The following is a 26,266-nucleotide window of genomic DNA, read 5'->3' on the forward strand; positions in this document are numbered from 1 at the left end:
TTTTTTTTTTTAAATCGAAGGCACATACTCCACTCTAAAATAATGTGTGTGCATTTTGCAACAAGTTGTATATTGTGTTGATTGTTTGCAAGAGATTACAGGAACCAATTTCAGGAATGAAATTTCAGCAATACAAATATGACTGTGTGGCTCTTTAGGTCTTCGGCCCACCCTAGATTGCTCTTAAAATATGATTTTATTCACCGTTTCCCCCATGCCACACTGGTCTCTCTTCAGCTGGCACCATCTAGTCCTGCCTCCATGACTGAGACCATTAATTTTAATAGGAAAGCATCAGGAGGCTACAACGCATGCCTGTCAAATTGAATGAGTGCATCTCTATGGAACAGTCACTGCCTGGAAAAACCCTGAACACACTGTGCAGCACAGGACTAAGAATCACCTCTAGTGGCCCCCTAAGTGACTGCCAATAGAGTTGTTACTAGGCACCAAAAATCAAGGAAGACCCTCTAGTGGCTGTTCGAGTAACAGCCACTGGAAGTGAACTTAGACAACAGTGTAAACACTGGCTTTTCTCTCAAAAGGGAGCATTTACACTGCTGACCATGCTGGAACAGGCTAGAAGGCCCCAGCACACAAAACATTGATTTATAGTGGTTCCTGTGACTATAGTGTCCCGTTAACTCATTAAAGGTTAAACAATGCTTCTTGAAAAAGAAATGTCTTGCACTGGTCTGCTTTCATGAAATAAATGGTTGTATAGAAAAAGAGTTACACAGCCTTTAGATCAGTGATGGATAATCTTATTACTTTTGACATTTGTGGTCTATATTTGACACAGTGCACAGCAAGTATTATGTAAAATACAGTCCACAAACATCTGCAGTGCCAAGATCACTGCCATTGACACAGATGAGCTATTTTTCACCTCCAGAATGTATTCTAATTCCACTCCTCGTTTGTGAGCCTGTTTAATGACGGTTGATGCTCTTTCCATTAACTCTGAATGGTGCTGAGACTCTCTAGGGAGTGCATAACTGCTAATTTTTCTGAAGAGTGTTTCTGTGAGGATCATGTGAGATTCCAAACCCTGGAAATAATCCTGAAATATGCCAAGAAGTGGAATTACAGTTAGAAAGCAATATTCTTAAAGGGCTGCCTTTCATATCACAATTTCAACATACATATAGTTTTTTCATTTTTATTGCACAGAACTGTGTCCAGTGCCTGATGCTGTATTGGGTCTATTTCACATGCAACAATGACCTGATACAGAGAGATGTTTGTTTATGAATTTACGCTTATTATCATCTAACACACAATGTTATAGACGATTTAAACATAACAGAGCAGGATGTGATGTAACTTTGGACCATGATTCATCAATTTAATACACAACCACACTTAGCAGGATAAATATAATATTCAATGACTGTTAGACTTTCTGAAAAGCAGCTTGACTGCATCGAAGGCTAGCCTGAGTTGTTTTTGTAAGTTTAGCTCACTAACTCAATAGATATAGCTAAGCACACAGACACAGACTAATGATGAATTGCAAATCACTTCAATTATAATGATAATACTTTAGATGATACCATGTATCAGGAAATGAATAATACATTCAGTTAGGAAATAAATATTATATGACAGCATCTAAGTGGTACTAAGACATATAGACAAAGACTATTAGTGGCATATTAATTCAAATATAAATGGAAGCCAGATCAGTAGTTATTTGACATGACACTGCTACGTGATAAAATGGGAAGACTTTTTTTGGAAGGGCATGGGTGGAACCTGATTGAAATAGCAACCATATTTGACTCCAGTGAAGCGCCTTTTAGCAACCAAGGGCTAATTACTTGGTTGCATAGTATGCGTGTAGTACTATAAAGATCTAACAGTCAGTCATGTGTTCACCTTATGTTTCTCCAGTAGTGTATGGATCTCATCTCTGGAGGACACAATACATTTCTGTCCATTTGACATCTTCTCCTGCCCTGTTTCAATCAAGTCCGATAGATCTTGCAGGGCTCGTTCATACTGGCTCTTAAGAGCAAGATTCTGATTCAAACCACTTCTTCTAGAGCCAATGATCATTATCAGCTCGTCATATGTGTCCTACAGAAAACACACATTATCAGTTCCAAGATCCAAGCACAATGAAGTTCAATTAATAACAGATTACATTTTTCACTAGCACCCCAAAGATAATCTAGAATAATATTTATTCTAAATTAATGTATTCCAATATATAATATATATTAATATAAAATGAGCTATTGGTGACCTTATGAATTGCTCCTCTGAATTCAGCTCTAAACTTAAACGTTGCATTATTACATTCTTTTTCTGAACAATATGTTTTAACAATATGTAACTTAACCCCTTAAAGACACATGGCATGTGTGACATGTCATGATTTCCTTTTATTCCAGAAGTTTGGTCCTTAAGGGGTTAAAGGTTAATTTATTATTTAATTTTTTTCAGAACAATATGTTTTAATAGCAGTTGGTGACATGAAAAATAATATCTAACCATGCTAGTAGTTCCTAAAACAGATTGATATTATCAAAAACTGAAAGTTTCAAACACAAAAAAAGTTAAATAAATGTTTTCAGCTTCTTTCAAAATATTATTCTGTTTAATTTACATTTGATAAATATTGCAATAAATAAAAAAAAGAAACCTATTAAATGAAAATAGATGGAATATATAATGAACTAGCATCCTTCACACATACCTGAAGCTTTGAAAGTTCTTGAGTTGAAGATTGATCCACCTGTAATATGTCTCCACGTTTCTTCAATTCTGTTATTTCTGTATCTATTTCTTTAAGACTCTCTTCTGCCTGTAAAATGGCCTATAAAAAAAGTTAAAATCACAATGAAGTTACATTTTGTCTTCATTTTTCACCTGTCAGCTATGTGCCGCAGGATGAACAAAATAATAAAAGAAGATTGTGGAAAATTGCATTTGAGGTGTTAGACAGTATGCTCATTAAACCTGTAAACCATTTCGTACCTTTTTTCTATGACAAAAACCATTTTCACATACCAATCGACACTGGCTGTGCTTAAAATTGATTTAGCTAATATTGAGCTAAATCTTATTTTCTTCAGATGGTTTTGCAAAGTGCTGTAAATCCTAAGACAACTTCATATAAATCAAAACCAAAATAATTCGAACAAAATAATGGAGTGATCTTAATCCAACCCCGCTTAGTAATGTAGTAATGCAGATGTTCATTTTGCATAAAAAAAACTGAACTGAAGATACAGAGAAGCGGACAATAATAAATGTCAGATGAAGAGATCATGAACTTGCTTTTAACACATATTAACACGTTTTGGCACATATTGGCTGTGAAGTATCCCAGTATTACAGCCATGGGGTAGCCAATCAGCATCAAGCATATTGTAAAGAAAAAGATTATTAATTAAAAATTCAAAACTGGTCCCCCAGACCTTATCTAATCCTGGAGTTATTTAAATCACAAGACTGTTTGGTAAATCAACTTTCATGGCATGGTTAGAGTTTATTATTGGGGGTACTCATACAAGAATGACCATATTAATAACTCTGGGTCATAGCTGGTTCTAATAATGTGTGATGGACTAGGCATCCTTTTGGTCTACAAAAGGGGGTTTGGCTCCTCAAAACGTATGAAAGACCATATGACATAGCTAAGTGGGGGTTGAAGAACCATGTTCACTTGTAAATGAACCCGCTTTCCCTTAGTCCATGGGATGGAGGAAGGAGCAAGGTGTCTCTGCAAGGATTCCAGGCTCTTTTTTCCACACTATGCATAGTGTAGCGGATAGGATGAAACCCATTCAGCTGTCTTAGGGATAAGCAGGATATCTCTTGCCCGACTGGTGGGTAGACCAAGTTTTCACTTCTCTTGTAAGATTATATTCTTCTTAAGAATATCCAACTTAAGTCATGTGACCAATGTAAGTAGGTTGCAACCTGACTTTAACCAAGAAAACTTACAGCCTGCCAAGTTATCCTAAGTGGACAGACCTAATTAAGTGTTTAACCCCTTAAGGACACACGACATGTGTGACATGTCATGATTCCCTTTTATTCCAGAGGTTTGGTCCTTAAGGGGTTAAGTGCCTTAAGTAGCATCACAAAAATAATTGGCTAGAAAAGGTGTGAAGATGTATTCAAAAGTATAAATGTACAGAACTGTGCTTACAATAAATTCCAGGAATACACTTCCCTCTACCTCCTTTCTGGCATACCTCTTCACTTGTGTTTTTAACTTAGAACCAGCAGAAGAACATATGTACTGATATCTCAATTATAATAATATCTCAATTATAATATATTATAACATATATTTCTTCCTTCCATTACTCTTACTCAGAGGCCACGATGATAGTAAATGACCAGATTGTCTACAAAACATAATTGTGACCTTTTATAGTAAATATATAAACTAATGCTCTGATAAACTCAGCTTAAATAGCTATCTTGAAGGTAACCCATTTTAATTCATTTTTAGATTTTGGGGGGAAAAAATGATGATTGTAATTTCAATCATTTAGTGACGTAAAAAAAGGATTAATTAAAAGGAAGACTAAAAATAAAAAATAGGGGTTGCTGCTTTAAAATTCCACACATTTTCTGATCAAAAATGTAAAGTCCCTCAGGATTCTTCTCAATACACCTCTAACAGCTCATCCAAGTGGTCTGTGCAGTCTCCTATTGGCTGCAGCTTACAACAGGTTTGGAAATAGCTCTGAATTACACACATGGGATTATATCCTGATTCAGGTACATCATTGTGCAGACTCAATTCTAGTAAACACCTTACCATTCAGCATAAGTGTTTTCAGAATAAGGTATTTTTTTGAATATCCCTGCCTTAGATATTTTCTATGTGGTGTTAAAAGTTTAGCCTCTTACAGATGTACAGTTATTGTTTTATTGACTGTCCTGAGTCTAAGATCTTAAAAAACAAAAACAAAAAAAAACAATAACATAAAAGACAATGAACTGATTCACTCTCTTGGTTCAGAAAAGTGGGAGAGCTGTGACAAATTAGTAGGAAAACTTAACTGGATTTGAAGATGTCTAAAGAATGTGCTTGTTATGCTAAAGATTGCTTAAACACAACGGCCATCACAGAAATGAATATTTACTTGATGTTGGCAAACGGAAAAAAGTGACACATTTTTATTGGCATCACAAATACTCGTTTATTTATCAAGAAGAATACATTGAGGTTTCTTTACTTTGCAAGGAAGTATCCTTCATTTTGCAGCTTACAAATGAATTACTGACTGCAGTTGTACAAAACAGACACAGTTCATTTTATTGTGTTTATTGAAATAAATATAGCTTTACAGTTGTAGAAATACCACTAAAACCCATGGCAATCTCAAGACAAAAAGATTGAGATATAGGGATCCTTTATGGTCTTAAATTATTTTATATCAAATTGATCTGCAGAATTAAAAGTGGTGCAGACATTTACTATTATGTTTATTATTATTTGTTCTAAATTGTGGCTGAAAGCATTTTATATCATAAATAAAATGTGATTTGGAAGAATAATGTAATATCAGTCCAACAGTCTTAAACATAGACATCATCTTTATCAGGTTTATGGGGACTAGTTTTGAGTCCATCTAGTACTATATATCCTGGATTTAGTTTGTTTTAATCTATATGTTTTGCCTTCTCATTGTGACCTTGGTACTGTTTATTTATTTTGCACCATTGTCTACTGACCACAGATAATTTAGCACTGATGCTTAGCAATACATTGACATGTCAATCACATTGTTTGATAGGGAAACAGACATGAGACAAATGAAGTTAGACAAATTAAAAGCAATCAATCCAATTATCATTACGTATAAAATGTTTCCAATTTCATTTTTGTGTGACATGAGATTATTTGATTTTCTCACCGTACAAAGTTCATAGAGGATAACAATCTAGAATTCTCCAGTACTTGCAAGCTCTACAGAGAAGTGATCATGTAGAAACTGCAATCTGACTTACTGGAGTGTTCTAAAAAGTGTTGGGGCAGTTTGTAAAAGGGAGGGGCCTCCTTAACATAAGCATTGAATATGAAGCATTGAATACTTTCCGTGGACTAGAAGTCCTATTAACTATCAGCTAAAGTGAAAGTGAACCTGCCACTGTGAGCCAAATAAGGGCCCCAATGTAATAAAGCTCTCTAAACGATTCCATACTGTTACAAATACTTTCCATCAGAGTATAGTTGGGTGGATTTTTTTGTAAATCATTTGGAAAGTTTTTCGTACCGTATTGAATCATTTGGAAAGCTTATTAAATCACGGCAATGGTAGGAATTATTTTGGAGATCTGCCTAATCTGTGGCATAGTGTGCCTTGAAAAATAGTTTTAATGGTTATGCTCCTTATCGAGCAAATAATGACCCGAAACAAAATTTATTATCATTGGAAGACAGTTAATTAAAAAAAAATATATGATCTCTATCAAATACAAACAGTCTTAACAAGATAGAATAAATTGACAAAAGAAAAAGGACCAGACTATACATTAAAGTGAGCTGGCATGTTGTAGTGATTGAATGATAACATGTAACCATTCTTAATATAGGTTTACACAATGCTCTGATATATTTGAAAACATATTTATAAGTAGAATCTTTATGGTGCAACATAGCCTAATCCGCTTGATGACCAATGATAGTTCATGCCATCGTAATCTGAGCCCCAAAGACCACACACAAGTATAGAAATGTCCCTCTTAATTAACATTAGCAGCTTTGTACATCCCTGTAACCATTAAAAGGAGTGCAATATTTCCATTTTGATATAGAATCTTTAAAGGTTGGGTTGATAAGATAGAACTATTTTATCATGGTTATATAAGCGGTTAACGGCACTGCTTTTCAAAAACCTGAACCAACATGTTCCTTACTCCATTCCATGAAGAACATAAACAAATTAAATTACAGTTTCCATGCCATAGGCATAAGGCCTGCATTTGCTTTAAAGTTTGATGCTCAACCCATCTATTATGAAAGAGTTAACCACAGCCAATCTACATGATGTAGCAGTATAGTTCCCATCCTCCCAAAGGCTGTCTTGCAAAGTACTATCGGTATCTTGGAATGTGACCCATCTGGTATAGGGTTCCCGTAGACTCAAGAAAAGGATAGAATCCCTGGAAATATGAAATACAGAAGAACAAAGTTTTCAAGAGACAGATAAGATGTAGGTAAGTAAGAGGGAAATGGGAAAACAAAAAAATTTAAAATAAATTAAATAATGATCCAGAATATTAATTTTCAAAGCAGACCTGCTAACAAGGAAACCGATTATTGCAATCTAAATATTCCACTAAAGCAAACGACAGCTTTCACACATACCAAGAGGGAATGCCAGTACTTTACAGCTTATGTATTAAAGGCTTTAAGGAAAACAGTACAATAATAATAAACTGACCAAATGTTTATGACAATATCAATGATTGAGGTTCAGTTTATCCTGTGGGAATCAACATATCAATGTATTTCACTATTGTTGCTTATCAGAGAGGCTCATAAATAGTATTGTTTAATATCAGAGCAATAATGTTATTTTGTTAACCCCTTAAGGACAGAGTCAATTGTACAAGTTGTGATCAAAACAAAATGTAAACAAAACCTGAAATTTGTGCAATATGTCTGTTCAAACATAATTCACCTCTTTCAAATTAAGTACACGCACACTCATTATCCCCATAATAGTATACCATTTGTAAAAGTAGAAACCCAGGTTATTACAACTGGGGTATGTCCAGGCGTTTTTAGTAGCCACTTAGTCATAAACACTGGCCAGTTAGCGTTCATATTTGTTTGTGTGTGAAAAATGCAAACAAATAATTTGAATGCTACTTCTGGAGGTGTTGTATTGCATACCCCCAACTGTAGTTGAACTACCATAATTGCCTGACTGCATGACGAGGGGTGGGGGCATGGCCACAAGAGTGGGTAAACCATTGATGTATAAATACATCACTGGGGGTGTGGTGGCAACATATTGGTTTATTATAAAATAGGTAATTTAGCACAGTATACATGAGCAGTGAGCTGACATGAAGGTCGCCAGTCGGTTAAGCATATGAATGCTGCAGATGATGTATTTTTCCTTTGGGTGAATAATTTCTGAACCTCATGAGGAGTGGGCACCAGAGCAATAACCCAGGACTGGATGGATGGTACAGGGGACACTTTGAAGGTATATAATGCACAAACTCAATATATTGCCATGAATGTTACATGACAATTTTCACAATAATTGCCTGTTATCTACATTTCCAATCACTGTACGAAAGTAATCGCATAGTATATGAGAGGAATATATATCACTCCAAGTGCAAATAGTAATAATATGCAACGCAACAAATACTGATGAGAAATAGTTAATATTTATACCCAAGAAAACAAAAACAACAATTGGTTTTATTAATGAATAGCGAGGTTTGACAATAAAACAGCAAATAACATAATATAAGTTACTTAAGGATGAAATACCACAGTAGTGTATTAGTAAAGTATTATTTTTACTTATAGGAAGAAATCTACTGAAAACTCCCATGTTTCCACAAGATAACAAATTACCTGTATTTGCTCCTTCGCAGGTCTCTCTGCTGCTTCCGCCAGTTTGTGTAGTATTATATATTTATTATCAGCCAGTGAAGTGAACAACATCTTCAAATCATTCTGTTAAAGAAGGCAATACAAATACATGGAATTTACATTAAATAAAAAGTATCTGATTACACTGCAATTCAAGTATAACTGTGGCAATGTAAGGAACAGATCAGTTTTCCTATTTTGTTCATTTAAGTGTGAATTGTCAGTTTCTAGGCCAAATATGTAGGAGACTTTGAGAACTTTCAAATTGGGCTAAAGTTTGAATTCACTTTACGTTCCTGACAATTTAACTTAGAACACAAATATTTCCTTCTAGGTTTGCAAATGACTACGACTATGGTGTTATAAATAAGCTAATGGCAAATTAAAATATTTAGAAAAAACACAGTTTTGCACTATTCTTGAGGTGGTTGTCCTTGAAGGTTAATAATCAGTCTAGATCAGGGGTTCCCAACACCGTCCTCAAGTATCCCCTAACAGTCCAGGATGTAGGGATTACCCGGTTATGTCTAAGGTGTTGAAAAAACAACAACAACAAAAAAACAACACTTAAGACACAACAGGGTAATCCCTATATCCTGGACTGGTAGGGGGTACTTCAGGGTTGGGTTGGGTCTATTTGCATCACTCTTGTTTTATGTGTTCTATTCCTTTTTTAATATTCTTATATGCACCATTCTCTTCTCCTGATTGTAATGGAAACAAACACACTTTATAACCTATTGGTATCTATGACATACCTGGAAGGTTATGAGATCCTGCAGCCTCTCCTTCATTTGACAGCACCGACGATTTACAACTGACTCTAATGAATTCAATCTTCCTAGAAGGCAATCCATTGTATCCTCAATTACACCCTGGTTATCACCACTGTTTGAGAATGTTTGTAAGAATAGAATCCTGTTCTTATCCATTTCTTCTGTCATCTCTTTGATATCTTTTGCCAAAGTCTAGAGTATATAAAAAAAAACAAAAAAAAACAACAAAAAACGAAGTTCTGTGACATTACAAAACATATTTTGTTTTATTTTAAATTTAGAACAAAAATAAAGACAACGTACAACATGATTTGCATATTTTATTAAACTGCATATTAGGGTACAGAATATGTTATACTAAAAGTATGGCATATAATATGTAATATATGCAGTGTGCTGTATATATGTATGAACTGTGATCTGAGTTATATAAAATAGTTTCCTGTTTTTACAGTGGTTTTACAGCAACTACATCATAACAGCTGTCCACGAACATTAGCTACTTTTGTAATAGTGTTAAAGTGGTGAGGTCACAAAACCTGATCCCAAATTACTTTCTAACTAAAGAACGAAAAAATCTGTTCCTTCAGTTATAACAATGGTATTTAGATATTTATAGCAATTATGTAGACCTAAAAAAGCTAACAGTTTTGGAAATGTGTAAACACATAAAGTAATTCTGAATATTTGTTCTTTCATAAATGACAAGATTTCTCCAAACCTCTTGGTGGTAAAGAGAAGTTTCAGTTTCTTCTGGCTGGAGAGTTGTTGACACAAAAATACGTTCTTCCACATCGTCCAACCATGTGGATGTAGCTGAAACTGCATCATACAATTTTCTTTCCAAGGGAAAACTCTTCCTCTCTCTAACGCCACTCTGTGCCAACACAAGTAAAAGGTTTATTACATACAGTATTTTGTTGCAAGGAAAAGGGAAAGTAATTTTGCTCTAAATTCTGGTTTATTAAAAAAATATATAGGTATATATATATATATGACATATGTCAGGTCAGGTATTAGAAATGGCTCTATGGTGACTCATTCAGTATTAAGACTTTGCACAGTGACCCATTGCTGAAATCAGAATTCACCTGTTGAATTCATTAAAACTATTAATTAAACTGATTTTTTTTCATCAAATTCAGCAGTTCTTGCTAAAATGAAGGACAAGCTATACACAGCTATAAAAGTTAATATGATATTATTAAATACTTGTTTATCTGTGTAGATTGACATTCTGTTTATAAGAATGATTATCTTTCAAATGTGAAAAATGTAACATGTGAGTTTATACAGGAGAAAATCTTATAGAAAAAACATGCAAAATGTAAAAGGTAACATCAAATATTGTTTCCCCACTAATAGGACACCAGTTATGCATCTTCCTATAAAGTAGTCTTTTTATACAGTAGTAATTTTACTTGAGTCCATGATCTACTACCTCACATGTTTATTTGAAATCCTACTTGGCTTCTGCGATCACTATAACATTACCAAGAGGAAGTCAAGTTAACATAATGCAGATCTACACCAGAACTTCAAGCACCTTTTCTAAGGAAAAAAAAATATTTTTTGGAAGGTTACATTTTAAGAATTTCAATTGTAATCCAATATTACCTGAGATGACACATCTTCAAGGGCTTGGTTTAAGCCATCCAATAAGTTTGCTACAGAAGATTTGTCTTGCACTTGTTTGTCCCCTTTATAAAAAGGCACCCCAGACATGATCCTGTTGGTTTGGTTAAATATCTGCAAAGTAAGACACTCATGAATATGCTATGTGGTATCAGTGATGGAGATGTAGTTCCCATAAAAACAGTAGCGGTTAGGTATCAATGGAGTAGATGAACTAGATCATCTGAATCTAAGCAATGACCAATATAAGTATAAAAGTTAATCTGCATATATTAATCCTTTTTTTTTTTTTTTTTTTAAATATACAATAAATTTTTTATAAATATGCATCCAGATTATTTGAGGGAGGATTACAAGGTAAGATGATTATAGTAGAAGATGACTGTTAAATATTTTCTGGATATAAGGGAGAGATAGAGAGAATACAGATCTCCTTTCAGGGTAGAGTATGGGTTCTTTTAATACAGATTTTGTTTAGGGCTCGGTTTAAGGTTAAAATTCCTTTAATCTAAGGCAGGACCAGATCATATATGATGGTATATGAAAAAAAATGAATAGAGAAACATGATAACTACCGGTGGTTCTTGTTCCTGCTGCAGTGCATTCTGCATTAATTTCTTCTTGGCACTAAGCTCCTGGTGAAGGCTTTCCCATTTTACTCTCATTTGATTTTCTGATGCTGATGTCAATCCCTCCAAACCAAGTTCGTGAGACACAGAGTCCGGTGTATCACTGTATAAAATGAGATGTTTTTAAATTCAATGGATAAATTATTTCAAAGCTTTTCAGACTGCATTTTGAAATTTGGTCTTCAGTACACAACAATTCAGAGTTAGTTAAAGGGATTCTATAGTGCCAGAAAACAAACTCGTTTTTCTGGCACTATAGATTTCCCCGTTGTCAAGAACACTATAGCAAATACTGACTCTTCTATCCCTCATCCACCTGAGGCACTCACACAAACTGTAAGCTTTTTGCCTTCAACACGTCAATAAAGGTATTTCTATTTTTCTACATTCACTTGGTTTTGTTTACCCTGTGGAGGATCTTCATGCTGATTCATACATGGCTTTGCTATTTATTTATATTAATATTATGTTGAAAACTGTATACTCAGTCTCCAATAGTAATTCTACTTTAATTTTCCAGATGCAATGCCAAATGAAGAGTCTGAGGTCAATCTGCATTGGTGCAATATAGTAATACGAAATATCACAATACACTGGGCCTAGCTTTTACATAAGGGATAGAGAGGCGGGCAGGCAGGCATATATGAGAACATTTGCAATTAATTTCAGGCCTATGGGGATCCCATGGAAAAGATTTTAAAAGGACACTCCATTTACAAAAAATATATATATATATATATATATATATATATATTTTTTAAATCCCTATTTACTAGATATACCTCCTATGAAAAAGGCAGACGTTTTATTATGTATTTTCCACTGGGATATATCGAAAAAACAGCTTTGCAAAAGACACATAACTCTTGTTCTAAGATTTTGCAAGCCCTCCTCTTCTAGCCCCACCCAGACTTCCTATCACTGTCCAATCACAGACTTCCCAATGCAGCTCAATGAGTAGTCTTTGCAGGTGCTCTGGGCAGTTGCTGCCTTCTGAGTTTAACTCCACTGAGCTAAATTACCAGTAGATTACAGGACTGGTTGTTACGCTGACAGCCAGGGGGTTGTAACAAGGTTAATTTCTATTCAATAATATTGATATTTCTATTGAAATATGCAGTTTATGTATTCAGCAAGCTGAAGTGCTTTATGTGTTAAGGGGAATGCCACACACCTACAATTTGGCTGAAAGTGTGTTTCACACAAATGGCAAGAGACATCTCTGAAGCTCTAAGACTAAAGTACTGCCTCTCCTTTCACAAAATGAACTTGCAAGGAGATTATTATAGTGCTTGGATCATCCTTTGAAGCACTAAATTTGGACTCTCAAAATAAGGGTTTACCATGCTCCATGGTACTTTTTAAATTACTTCTTTAAAAGTACCATTTAATGGAACATTATGCCATAAATCTCAGATTATACAGATAAATATTACCAGATGCTCTGTTGGTTGATTATTTCCCCTCCGCGACTTGCAACTGACTGCAGTAATTTCTTCTGCTCAGCGAGTTCTTCTTCCAGTTCCTGAAATAAGACAAATTATTGTGAATTACAAATCCAATAATTTCACATAATGACTACATATATGTTTTAAAATTACAGGAAATTAGTTTAAGTTAAAACCTTAATCTAGCCCTGTTCACAAAATATATGCTTCATTTTGACATTATCGTTGCATAAATATATAGAGAGAGAATGATAGGCAGAATATTAATTGAACTGACCTAACTGATGGCTTTCAGAATGGCATCAAACAGAAGTCGTGTTACTTGTAGGGAGTTGTGAGAAAAAAAAGATGATGTCTAGAGCACTACTAATTAATGCTAATTAACATTTATACAGGACTTGACATAATTTTTAGAAACAAGGCCCACATAGTAAATAAGCCTCACTACTTTAAAACAGAATAATGTGGTATATAAGAAATAAAATGATGTAATTCAAGGTTGTGATCAATTAAAGAGACACTATAGTAACCAAAACAACAAGCTTAATTAAGTTGTTTTTGTGTATAGATCATGCCTCTGAAGATTCACTGCACAAATATCTGCCATTTAGGAGTTAAATCACTTTTGTTTTTGTCCATGCAGCAATAGCCACACCTCCCCTGGCTGTGACTGACACAGTCTGCATGAAAAAAAAAATGGTTTCACTTTTAATCAGATGTTACTTACTTTAAAATAGTGTATCTTCTGCTCTGTGAATTGAACTTTAATTACAAACACGAGGCTCTTGCAGGATCTAGCAAGCTATTAACAGAGCAGGAGATAAGAAATTCTAAATAAAACAGAATTTGCAATAAAGGAAGTGTAAACATTAGATGACTCTTTATAGGAAGTGTTTAGGAACACTGTGTGAGTAACATGCAGGGGGGTGTAACTAAGGCTGCATAAACAAAGTGATTTAACTCCTACATGGCAGAAAATTAAGCAGTGAGACTGCAGGGGCATGATCTATACACAAAAACTGCTTCATTAAGCTAAATTTGTTTTGGTGACTATAGTGTCCCTTTAAATCAGTAACATTTGTTTTAATGCTTTTTCTGTCTCTGCTACAAGCACTTTTATATAATTAATTTTTTCATCAGACGAGTAACCTGAATCTCCAATATTTTGAAGGACAGTGATACATAAAATGCTGTGTTCATTATAAGTCAACTGCCAATCACGAGATTGTAAGACCAAAACAAGGACCCACACAGAGTATGCTTGCTGTACACTACACATATTTACTATTGTACAGCATAAGCAGATAATTATTCCCAAATTATTTTTTTTTAAAGTCATCTAAAATAAATATGAACATAATTAATGTATACAAGAAATATTATAAAGTAATATGGCTTGCAGAGTGTAAGATCTTTGATAGATCGCTCCTGGTATTATCTGTGTTTTATGCACTGCTATGATTCATATAATTTTTGAAATATGAATGCAGATTGTTTTCTAAATCTTTGTACTCCTTTTATAATATTTTACATAACTTTAAATCACTCACTTTTTGCCTCTGTAGACTGTTCTGCTTCTGCAATGAGCGTGTTGTTCTTGCCTGAACTAGCCATTCTTGTACACTGGGGCTCTGTGAAGATGCCAACTCAGAATCAGAGTCTTCTTTCTCATGAAATGTGCCCTGTGTTGAATAGATAATACAAATTGAATAAAAGGAATCATGCAGACTACACGCTCATCTACGTCAGCACACTGCTCACCAATTGTCACTTGTAAAAGATTTGAAATTTCACGTGCAAATATCCAGAATTTACCCCAAAAAATTGTGTTTACTCCCAATCACTGTGCTCAGTTATTCATTTGATTTATTGAGTTGGGCAATGATGTAATTGGTTTATTTTTACCTTTTACAAGTGATGTAAAGAACCTATAAGCAAGACCAACACCAAACACCCAATCACCAGTGCTTAGCCCTTTAAAAATGAAAATAATCAGTATTCTTACATGGCTCAATCATTATATGGTGCTACAGATATCATAATAATAATAATCACTATGATCATCATCATTGATAGAAGTAAAGTGATAGCTAAAATGTAATTGTGTATTTTATTGCCGCCTTAATTAATTGATAGATCTGTAAATAATTCACTAACATGGACCGAATTGATAATAGCTAGCATAAAGTTCTAAGGATGTTACTAGAAGTGGAGTTATACTTCTAGCAGCTGTATATAATTTCTATGTATGTACACCTTTTTAGTACAAAACTCTGCATATACAGACTATAGGCACCAATACCCTTCAAAACATTTAAATGAAAATGAGGATTTTTTTCCTTTTTAAGAATTCAATTTGTTAGAAAAGTTAGGCCACTGAATTATTTTCCGTAACTAGTATTCTATTACCACATTGTTATGTAAAAAGATAACGACCAATAGTAATAATGCAAGCTTATAACAATCCACTTACAACGATAAATCAGATTAAGTACACCTAACTGATTTTATGAATGAAGTGTCCTTTAATTAACGCATTTAAATTACATAATGTATTGGATTTATAATATGCACAGATATATTACAATTTTGCTATGTCTTTATATTATTTAATTTTATGTAAAATGTGGCATATTTTCTTTAATTATTTCTAAACAAGCATTCTAATAATGCTTTAAATGTAATTTACGGTAGGCCATTAACATTGGGTAAATTTGGCTATAATAAATAATTGGGGTTTATGGTGTATTCATACTGATATGTATGTAATTATACAATGAATGAATATATACATGTTATATTTAGATTAGATAAAGAGGACGAGTACAGATTATCCTGTATCAGTAACCATGAAAGAATGACCAACTAAAAAATGTATACATTTTACATATTCTTTAAAAAGGAAGATTAGAAAAACTTCTGCTTCATTTATTGCAACAAAACCATAAATATACTTGAATGCTGCAAATTAAATAGTTTGTCCCGGTCTCAAATCGTCATGCATAGATAATCAAATCTTGTTGTTATGTCTTGCTGCAGCCTAAACCCAAGATAATCTCTTCACTTGCTTAACATCTTTACGTCAGCACTCCTGTTTTAGTTCTGGTGACGTGAATCGCAGACAGTCAAACAAGATAACAAATACAAACCGAAGCCTAATCACAACCTATTACTTTTCTAATTTTGTCAAGATGATACTTTATATTCATTCACCCATACTGGGATCTGTTCATGTAGGTCTGAGGGGAAACGATATTTACAATAGTTGGTGAAAGTAAGTCTGGCATCCCTTGGAAACCAGAAACTTCCTACAGCATCTTTTCTCAAATGCTTTACCGTACTTTTAAAGGTAAGTTAAAAATCAGATCTTTTTAAATAAACCACAGTCTATTGTGCTATTTAGCTGTATTTAATAAAAATCAATGGATGTCTAATCGTTGAGCAAGGGCAACGAAAACCTTGCTTTTCTTGTGCCTCAAAGACTAGTTGTTGCAAATCAGTCATATCAGTCAAATCAGTCAGTTCATATCCACCATGGCCAATTTGGCTAATGATTATTTCAGTCCTGGATATCATTACTTGTGGTCCTGGTTTTGCTATTAAATCCATAATATTATTATTATATTATTATTTTATTATTTATATAGCGCCATCACATTCCGTAGCGCTGTACATTAATATGATCCAAGCCTCCCTTTCCTGGCATTGTAGCTCCCAATATTGCATGTATGACTGCATGAAATAATGTTTTCTTTCCTTTTTTTTTTTTATCAACTTCTCATTTGCTATTCATCAAATACAAAAAAATCACATTCATTTTTGTAATCAAATGTAATTCTCTTTAATGTGAATTTGCCCCCAAATCTAAAACCCTACATATTTATAATACATATGTAATGCAGCTGTTGTGCCCATAAGGTTCCAATGTTAGTCCTAACCCATTTAGTCCATAACCCACTTATTTAGAACTCTGTTCAACCGTGGGTGCTTTAATAATGACATGATAGTAATAATAACCATTGTTAGTTTCTATTCCCTACCATGCTATATTTGTTTATAAATTGAGCATTTTTGATAACAATTCCCAGCATTACTAAGATCGCATTATTTTGTGAAAATGCATCCCACAGATCCATTCCGCTTGGTTTGAGAATAGCCTTTCTAATAAATGAGGAGACTGCACCTTATTTGAAGCATAAATAAAGCAGTACTAGGACTACACACTATGTGGAACAAGCTCTTAATTAGGGTAACCATTGTAAGGAATTGACCACTAGAACCTCTACTGATAATTCTACAACACTAAAAAACACTTACTGATAGATGCTTTCTAGGAGAGTGTGCTGGCCATCACGTCTATGTGCTTAACTGAATATTTCATTATTAAAATGTAATCATGAGTTTAAAATTGCTAACCCTGCTGGATGATGTCCACTCGTATGGATCAAGGCCCTTTATTGCATGCTACAACTAATATAGCATGATTTAAATGATCGTATGCCTTTATACATCAAGAGCTTTATACATCAAGAAGTAAAATTGGCTTTGGAGAAAAATGTAAGAGTTTTTTTTTTTTTTTTAAAACAGTCACATAACTTGTGTCTGCCGCATCTTACAGAAAAACAGATAACATACTAACAACAAACATACAACTCCATAGTACAGTCATTCTGTTTGCTGTACAGACTTACTGGATGATATTCCAGTAAGTTAAATGTGAAATGGATCTACATATACCCAGCTTGAAACAATAGAACTGTACAGAAATGTGAATGCATTTTACTAAAGTTGTCCTTAAAATCAAAGCGAAAATATTCGTGTTATATGAAAATGATCTAGAATATTTCAGAAAGTTCATAAGAGAAATGCTATTAATAAAGGCAAGGACAGCACACTCTTGCAAAATAGTAGAAGAAACATCACATGTATAGCAAGCACACCCCAAACCAAAAAACAGACATATTACATGTTCTGCTTTCTTGTGGGCTTTCATCTCTCCCCATGCTAGTTTAGCCTATGGAATAAACAAGACATGTACTGTTACAGAAAAAAGCAAAAAATAAATTAAAAAAAAAAACAATGTTATATATTGTTGAATAAGCTTTTTAAATAATTTAGTATTTTTAGATCAATGTTTAAAATGATTTAATATTTTGAAAAATATTTGCTTTTTTTATATTTTTTTATACATTTATATACGATACAGTTTTTGATATTCTGTAAATATAATTGTAAACATTTATCCAAAAATATGAAAATCAGTTGAACAGCATGTACAAAATCAAAGCCTAACTTTGATGTTCTTTAAGCACCATCACAATATTTTAATGTGGTTCAAGATATTAGGACTAAATTATGTATTTTATACATGAAACAGCTAGTTGTGATGCCAATAATAATCAACTTGCAAGATATAGGCCAAAAAATAGACAACATGGGAAATAATTCACATTACTTTGAAATTCAAAACCAAGGATAGAGGTAAGCATTTTTTTGGTAATCTGGATAAATGCATTTTTTATCTTTACCTTTTTTAAGAGATTTAAGATGACATTATCTACTATTCCATTTTAAAGGTTGGCCACGGTAATGTCATTTTGTCTACATTAGACCCTTTAGGGTGTTTCTTTTCAAACTAGACAAGTTTTCATACCAGAAAAAAACATGACACAAAAACACGAGCAAGAAGATTTATAGAGCCGCTATTTTATGATGCCATGCTCAACCTTTTATTTTAAGTTCTACATTACTAGTGATTCCTGCGGCATTGGGACTCTGTGGGGACTTGTGGAGCATGCAGTCAACCACGGCCATATATAGACAGAGGGTTAGTATCCTAAATGACTGTACAGGTCCCGAGCTGGCATTGGGTCTGCTCTGTACGGTGCCATGTTTAGCAACTAACCCTCACTCTGTAAAATGAAAACTGGTAGCACTCATGTAGTCCTGATGTTAATAACACTTTATTTGTCAAGTGAGATGTTGCAATCCATTATTATATATGAAAATAAATAGTATCAGCCATTTCAATGTCTGAGTTGAACCTTGATTTTCTAAGGCGTTTATAATGTATTCTCAAAACAACTGCATGCATTTGAATGGAAAGCTTTTCTTTTCGGGACTGTAAGCACTTTTGAATATATAAAGATGGCATGACTCATGGCATGGGACAGCATAGCCATGCTTTAGTACGTTTGCTGTATTTAACAGTTAAGTCAAAGGTAGATTCTGTAAGCCAATAAAAGGATTAAAAACCAGCTCTAAAATACTCTTAACTCAGATAAATACTGAATACAATTTGGGAAACTAGAACACAAAAAAAATCCACAACTGAGTCCAAAAACCTGTCAAATATCATACTATATATTTATTTATATATTGCTACATTTCACACATTTGCCTTTAACAGCAAACACACACTTTGAGTGTGCTGTATGTACAGATCTTAATATTAATTGAAAGAAGTAAAGACAAGGTTTCCATTACCTGGATACTTATCTGCTTGTCTTGAAGAACCCTCTGCAGTTCCAGAAGACTTCCCTTGAGAGTCCTAAGTTTCACAGCTAGCTGTGCAGCCTCGTCCTTGGTGTGGGACTTCCCTTCCATTAACAAGTTCTCACTGTGGACCGAGAGCTCTGACAGTGTCACAACCTTCTGTTCGATTTCAAGCAGCATATTCTGTAGCAGTGAAAACAGAGAAGCAAATTCAAACATTTTATGAAGCAAGGCACCTTGGTAAAGTGGACACTCGCGTGCCAAAGACTATGCCACTGTCACAATAAAAAAAGGAAGCGTTGTTTTTTCAATGAAAATCCATCCAGCAATTGAAACATGTGAAGACATGTCTCTGAAATTAAATCTGTAATCTTTTCTCCAAGTGGTCAACTGTCTGGTCTACTTGTCTTCAAGTGTGGCATCAATTTAAGTCCAATGTTCTTTAGTCCATAACAGCTACTATCACTGTATCTTCCTTCTGACTACACATAAACCATGTGCAGTACTGATAAGCTGTTGGTTTTCAAAGGTTTCTGAATGGTTCTAAGTATATCTGTTTAATCCTCTTTACAGACTGACCTGTATAAACAGATCTAAGGCTGGTATCCTTTAGTGAACTGGCATTGTGATTTGTAACTTTATGCAATATTATATAAACACAGTACCATAAATGTCATTAACAAATGCAATGAAATGTTTTGCAAAGCTCAAATGTTTGTTTAAGCTGATATTTTAAAATCAGTTCAGTTGTAGTGGTGCTAGGCTATATTCACCAGTTCAATCAATTAACTTAGCAATAATCATATGATTATTGCTGAATATTTGCCCATCAAATAAGGCTCTATTGCCCCACTAAAAGACTTGAGATGAGAATCTGCAAACTAAAAATTCCAAATACATACAGGTAAATATTAAACCACATTACTGAGATATCACAGCTGGTGAGGAATGGCAGGATCTAATCTTCGGACACTTCTCATATAACATTATTCATAAAGAAACAAATAAAGTCTGATATTCTGGAATTTCATTTTAGGAGCTAAGATCTAGAGCATATTTAGAAACAGCAGTAAACTGCACAAAAGTAATCATTTTGTGTATTATCACATTTTTACTGTTACCATTGATGTTATTGTTATTATTATTACTATTATTATTATTAGCAATATTATAATGCCTCTAGGTGGAGGTTAGGCAAACGCGTTTATATTAAATAACAGGAGGATTATAATGATGCTAACAAACACTAAATTGGATAACAATGTTTGTGATGTATAATTCCTGGATGACCATCACATTCAATTGAACTGCAAGGTTAGCCATCACCGACTAAATCTGTAATCTGTCAGAGGCAGGAAAGGTAAGTACCTACCTGGCAATCAGTCAGCTGAGCTTCCATGTCCAGTGGCTTTTCAAAGGATCGCAGTACATTGTCCAGTGTAGTTCTTGCACTCAATAACCAGTGATCAAGTTCATCAGCTTCGCTGCGGTACCTCTGAAGAGCTTGTTCATGTCTTTGCTCTTCCAGTTGCTCATTCAGCTTTTCCTAATGATATGTTTTATATAAAATAATAATTAGCAAGAAAAGAATTGTTGGATTTCATCATTTATCTGAACGTATCATGAATTCACCAGGAAATGACAAATTTTACCCAAAATTGTTAAAATGGAAAATTTGGTTTGCTTTAAAAATTAGGAGATTGGTGAAATACATGTTACATGAATACATGTATTTACAGTGTATTGTATGTCTATTTAGCCAAACATAACCTAATTTAATGTAAAATATTAAGTGTTGATAAGACTGTAATTTTCAGTGTAAAGTCAAATCAATCCAGAAAAAAAGCAATAGCATATACTGCTAACAAAAATCTCAAAGATGATGGATTCGTGCTTTGCTTAGGACCCACCCCAAGCAATTCAGACATCTCACAAGAACTACATGAGTGAGAGGACACATTTTTTGTGTTATATAAACAGGAAGTAATGTGGGGTTCGTGCATTTGCAACTAACTGCATAGTTTTTTCAACAAAACCTTGCAAAAATAGCAGAAGTATTTTCTATAGTAGGATAGAACAAGAAACACATATAGGGTTTTTTCACTAGACAATACATTACATGAAACTGGAATCACATTTAGATAAAAACTGTTTATTTGGATACATTTCTTAACCCCTTAAGGACACATGACGTGTGTGACATGTCATGATTCCCTTTTATTCCAGAAGTTTGGTCCTTAAGGGGTTAAACACAGTTTAGCTACTTTATGTCAGGATTGCTAGTTGAGCCAACACGTAGAATTGTGTCACACCTAGGACTAAAAGGTAACGTGTTACCGGGCCTTAGAATGGCCGGACTAAATGTACCAGAGAATAGTCAGAATACTAGCCGAGGTCAGGGATACAGAAAGAGACACAACAATAAGGGAAAGCCAGTCAGGGATACCAGAATAAAGCGAAGCCAAAGTCAATACCCAGAAATAAACATTCAGAAACACAATCTTGGACAACCACTAGGGAAACCACGACAGGGCAAGGATGAAAAGGCATAAGGAGTTTAAATATTTTAAAGCTCTGATTGGCCGAAAATCGGCCTTTGACACAGGAACATGCGCGCATGCCGACGTCGTCATCAATGTGGGCGGACGTGGGGCTATAATTTGGCGTGGATCCAGAGTGGCCGGTGTCCTTCAACATGTTGCAGGAGTCAGGCACACAAACGCACGGCCGCTGGGCGCAAATTCCGCAAGGTGAGGCTGAATATGTTACACTTTAGTCTACATTTTGTGCTTTGATTTTAATTTCATTATAATTCAGTGTTTCAGCAAACCATGTTTTAAGGTTTTAAGGAAGGTTTTAAAGGGGAACTGTCCCTTTTCTGGGATTTACACTATTAAATAATACATTGATATCACTTGTGTTAAGCATTTTTCATGAGATACTCCATTATCTTATAACAAATTTTTAAGGATTTAGCAAATTATAAGATTTTAATTCAGACGAGACAAAGTCTGGGCAAACACTGCGAATGAAATGGGTAAGGAGAAACAGTGTTTCATGTCTCCTTTCCTCTGTATGCTCTCTCTGTGCTGACTGCCTTGTGCAAAGGACAGAGTTTATACCAATAATTGACAGGAATAACTCAGGATAACAATATATGGATTTCTACATTTAATTTTATTTTTCACATCTCACAAATTATTTTTTGTTGAAGGGACACTACAGGCACACATACCACTTCATCTCAAAGACACCTCTTGTTTTAATCCTCTAGTCTAGTGGCTGTCACTTGGACAGGCACTTCTGATTCCGATGAAAAAGCAGAGTAAAACTCTGCCTTCAATCAAAGGCGTCATAGAGACCATCTGATTGGTACAGCACAGCTTTTTGCCATGCATGCGCTCTAGACTCCCAATGCTTTACTATCTCGATGATCTCAGCCAAGGAGGCAGGAAGGCAGCAGGGAGAGAGGCAGTGCAAGAATAAAAGGTAAATAAAATCGCCTTTTTCACTCCCTACATGTGGGGGCCGGGGACTTATATGGTCAAACATGGCACAGATACTACATATCTGTATTCCTAACGCTATAGTGTTCCTTTAAATATATGAATAAGTTAACAGAATATGGACAATCTTAGGAAGTGACAGTTAAAAATATAGTTAAAAAAAATATGTTAAAAATTCTTGTACCTCTAGTAGTTGACGCTTCCCTGAGGCTTTCATTCTGATGGTGGCCATTCTTTCTGCCAAGACAGTGAGGGTAGATTGCAGAGCAAGCTGATCTGCAGCATCAGAGTCTAGAGATTCTGACACCAGCTCATCAGCAAAGGATGCCTGAAGTTTGCTGATCTCTTCTTGTAGCATTAAGATTTCATCCATCAAAGCCTAGAACAGAGTAAATATATCCGATTAGTGGAAAAAAGTATCAGTGTCTGATTTGTCTTTAAAACAAAAGTTGTAGTCCATTGCAAAAATGCCCCAACTAGTTTTAGACTTTTTCGTTTTGTGTATAATTTATAGAAGAAAAATGTAAATGGACTTCATTAAATATGGTGCCGTATCATGAAAGCTTGTCTTTAAAAATGGAAATTGCTTATACTAAATGGTAATTAAATAAAAAATGTATACATGTACAAATCATATAGCAATGTATATACCATAAAGCATATTGCAAACTTGGAATCATGGTATAACAGATTACCAAAGAACGGAACAAAAATACACAATTCCTCTCACCTGGTGTTCAGCCATCTGGCTCTCTGGAGTCTTAGTGGGTTCCAAACTCTCATTCAGTTTCACCTCAATGGCTTCCATTTTTGTTGAAATGGATTGTAGAGAATCTTGGTATCTCTGCTGTCGTTCAAGTGCTTCATACAACGTGCGCTGTTTTTCACTGATCTAAACAGAGAAATTTAGAATTAATATCTTGAAAACAGAAAGCAAGAATCAGAAAATGAATAAACTAGACATAAAATAATTCACTTTGGGGGCCTTCCACACAATATGCAAACAAAAATAAAAGCAGCATCCAAATTAAAAGCAAAATAAATAATATTTATTTTACCATATGTTTATAGGGTTAGATAGTGGCTCTTAACACCTAATTCCCCAAGTAATTTCAGTGGCTCCCAGATGGCTGGATGAAGCACATCATATTCACCAGAGACAACTAATCACAATTTATGGTTTATTGTAGCTGCAGCACCCTCCAAATTAAAGCAGAGGTCCAAGAATACTGTCAAACATTTCAAGTTGACAAATAGGGTCAATTTTAGGGGTGTTGGAAGTGGCAGAGCTGTTCCGAGAAATGTTGGGTGACTTACTATTAACAATTTATGCAACTAAAATATAATTTAGAACAAGAACAATGTATTTTATTTGCTCATCCTGATTTCTAAAGACATTATTGTAGTTTAAAGACACATTACTGTGAGTATAATTGCTGATATGAGGCTCCTAGAAGATAGGGACAGAGAGATTTAAGCCCAACATAGGGACTAGTAGGTTTGTGCCATATTAAGCACATAAAAGATTCTAAAGCAAAGTGCTGGGTGTTATTTAGTATATTACAAATTATGTGTGTGTCACTGAATTATGAGTACTATACACGAGCAGAGTCTGCATCAGTTAGTAATTTAACATGTGTCTCTGTAACGCAAAATGCATTGTTTATTTTTATAATTGCCATTTTCATTGAGTGAAATAGAGAGGACATATATTAAATATATGAGATAGGAACCAAAACTGACCCATTTTAGAAAGACACTAAAAGCACCGTAACCATTACTTTTTGCTCTGGTGCTAGGAAGCTAGTAGTGCAGTTCTTCCATTTTTTGACAAACTATTTTTGATCCATTTGAACAAAAATCAGGTCTCTCCAGGTACCTAAAGTCTGCTGCTGCTTTAGATAATGCAGATGTTTCAGATCTATAGTATCCATAAAAAGGCATCTAAACATGGATGTTAATGAGGGATTGCAAATGCTGGGGGTGGGGGGAGCCATCTACTTTTGCTGCTGGTAGATGGCTAACCCTAATGGGTGTTTTTTCCTATGCTGTGCTTTATGGTGCTGTATCCAAAATGTGAATAAAGGATATTTTGCATTAATATCCCACTGCCTCTATTGCCAGAGCATGATTAACATAGGAACCAATGGGGCTGATGCTCTAGTCCTATGCCCATGGAATAGACCCATTGAACTTTTAATAACTCCTCTTCACATGCTCATGCTCTTGCTTTGTGCAGATGGAATTAAATATGGAACTTAGGAGATATGTAGGGTAACGAAACAGTGTGGACTGGCTTACAATGAAATTAGTTAAAGGACCACTATAGTGCCAGGAAAACAAACTCGTTTTTCTGGCACTATAGGGTTATTAGCCCCCCCCCCTCAGGGCCCCCCTCACACTGGGCTGAAGGGGTTGAAACCCCTTCAGCCACTTACCTTAATCCAGCGCAGGCTCCCTCGGCACTAGTGTCCTCTCCTCCCCATGCCAACGTCAGCTCCGAATGTGCATGCGTGGAAAGAGCCGTGCGCACATTCAAAACGCCCATAGGAAAGCATTACTCAATGTTTTTCTATGGACGTCAGCGTGTCCTCAATGTGATATTCACATTGCGGATCGCGGAAGCGGCCTCTAGTGGCTGTCAGGGAGACAGCCACTAGAGGCTGGATTAACCCTCAATGTGAACATAGCAGTTTCTCTGAAACTGCTATGTTTACAGCTGCAGGGTTAAAACTAGGGGAACCTGGCACCCAGATCACTTCATTGAGATGAAGTGGTCTGGGTGCCTATAGTGGTCCTTTAAGATAAAGATAACTTTGCGCACAGTGCAAATGCTCTTGGTTTTTCAGACTCTCTAACAGTGTGGAGTGTCCCATTAATTCTAGACTCACTACATCTACTTTTTTTCTCTGTCCCAGGCTGCATACCAGGGAAGGAGAGGAGGAGACAAATGAGTCCCGAGGGTTTCAGGGAACTGTCTCGAGAAGGTGATTAATTTGTGGCCCATTGCAATTGATAGCCCAACAGACTTTTAATCCAGCCCTGAACAAGGAATAGAGCAGCGCTAAACAAACTAAGAACACTAGGACTGGAGGCAGCAAACCTGATAATAGGGGAATCCCTCCAACCCCCAAGAAAACTAGAACAAGTCAAATAACAATATACAGGTAGCCCAAGAAAAATA

At 34.9% G+C, this 26,266-nt stretch overlaps 1 protein-coding gene across 1 annotated transcript in view; it reads right to left on the reverse strand.

The window, feature by feature from the left end:
- SYNE1 (spectrin repeat containing nuclear envelope protein 1) overlaps nt 1–26,266 on the reverse strand; it is a 389,325-nt gene that overhangs the window by 95,611 nt on the left and 267,448 nt on the right. Inside the window, exons 92-105 of the mRNA XM_063443606.1 lie at nt 23,813–23,974; nt 23,267–23,461; nt 20,949–21,122; nt 19,568–19,759; nt 14,632–14,763; nt 13,070–13,158; nt 11,580–11,736; nt 10,987–11,118; nt 10,091–10,246; nt 9,352–9,561; nt 8,576–8,677; nt 2,705–2,824; nt 1,882–2,082; nt 890–1,063 (exon numbers count right to left, since the gene is read on the reverse strand). Of these exons, the coding sequence (XP_063299676.1) occupies nt 890–1,063; nt 1,882–2,082; nt 2,705–2,824; nt 8,576–8,677; nt 9,352–9,561; nt 10,091–10,246; nt 10,987–11,118; nt 11,580–11,736; nt 13,070–13,158; nt 14,632–14,763; nt 19,568–19,759; nt 20,949–21,122; nt 23,267–23,461; nt 23,813–23,974 (2,196 nt within the window). The remainder of the gene's footprint in view (nt 1–889; nt 1,064–1,881; nt 2,083–2,704; nt 2,825–8,575; nt 8,678–9,351; nt 9,562–10,090; nt 10,247–10,986; nt 11,119–11,579; nt 11,737–13,069; nt 13,159–14,631; nt 14,764–19,567; nt 19,760–20,948; nt 21,123–23,266; nt 23,462–23,812; nt 23,975–26,266) is intronic.

This window comes from Pelobates fuscus, chromosome 2 (assembly GCF_036172605.1).
Source record: "Pelobates fuscus isolate aPelFus1 chromosome 2, aPelFus1.pri, whole genome shotgun sequence".
Taxonomy (NCBI): domain Eukaryota; kingdom Metazoa; phylum Chordata; class Amphibia; order Anura; family Pelobatidae; genus Pelobates; species Pelobates fuscus.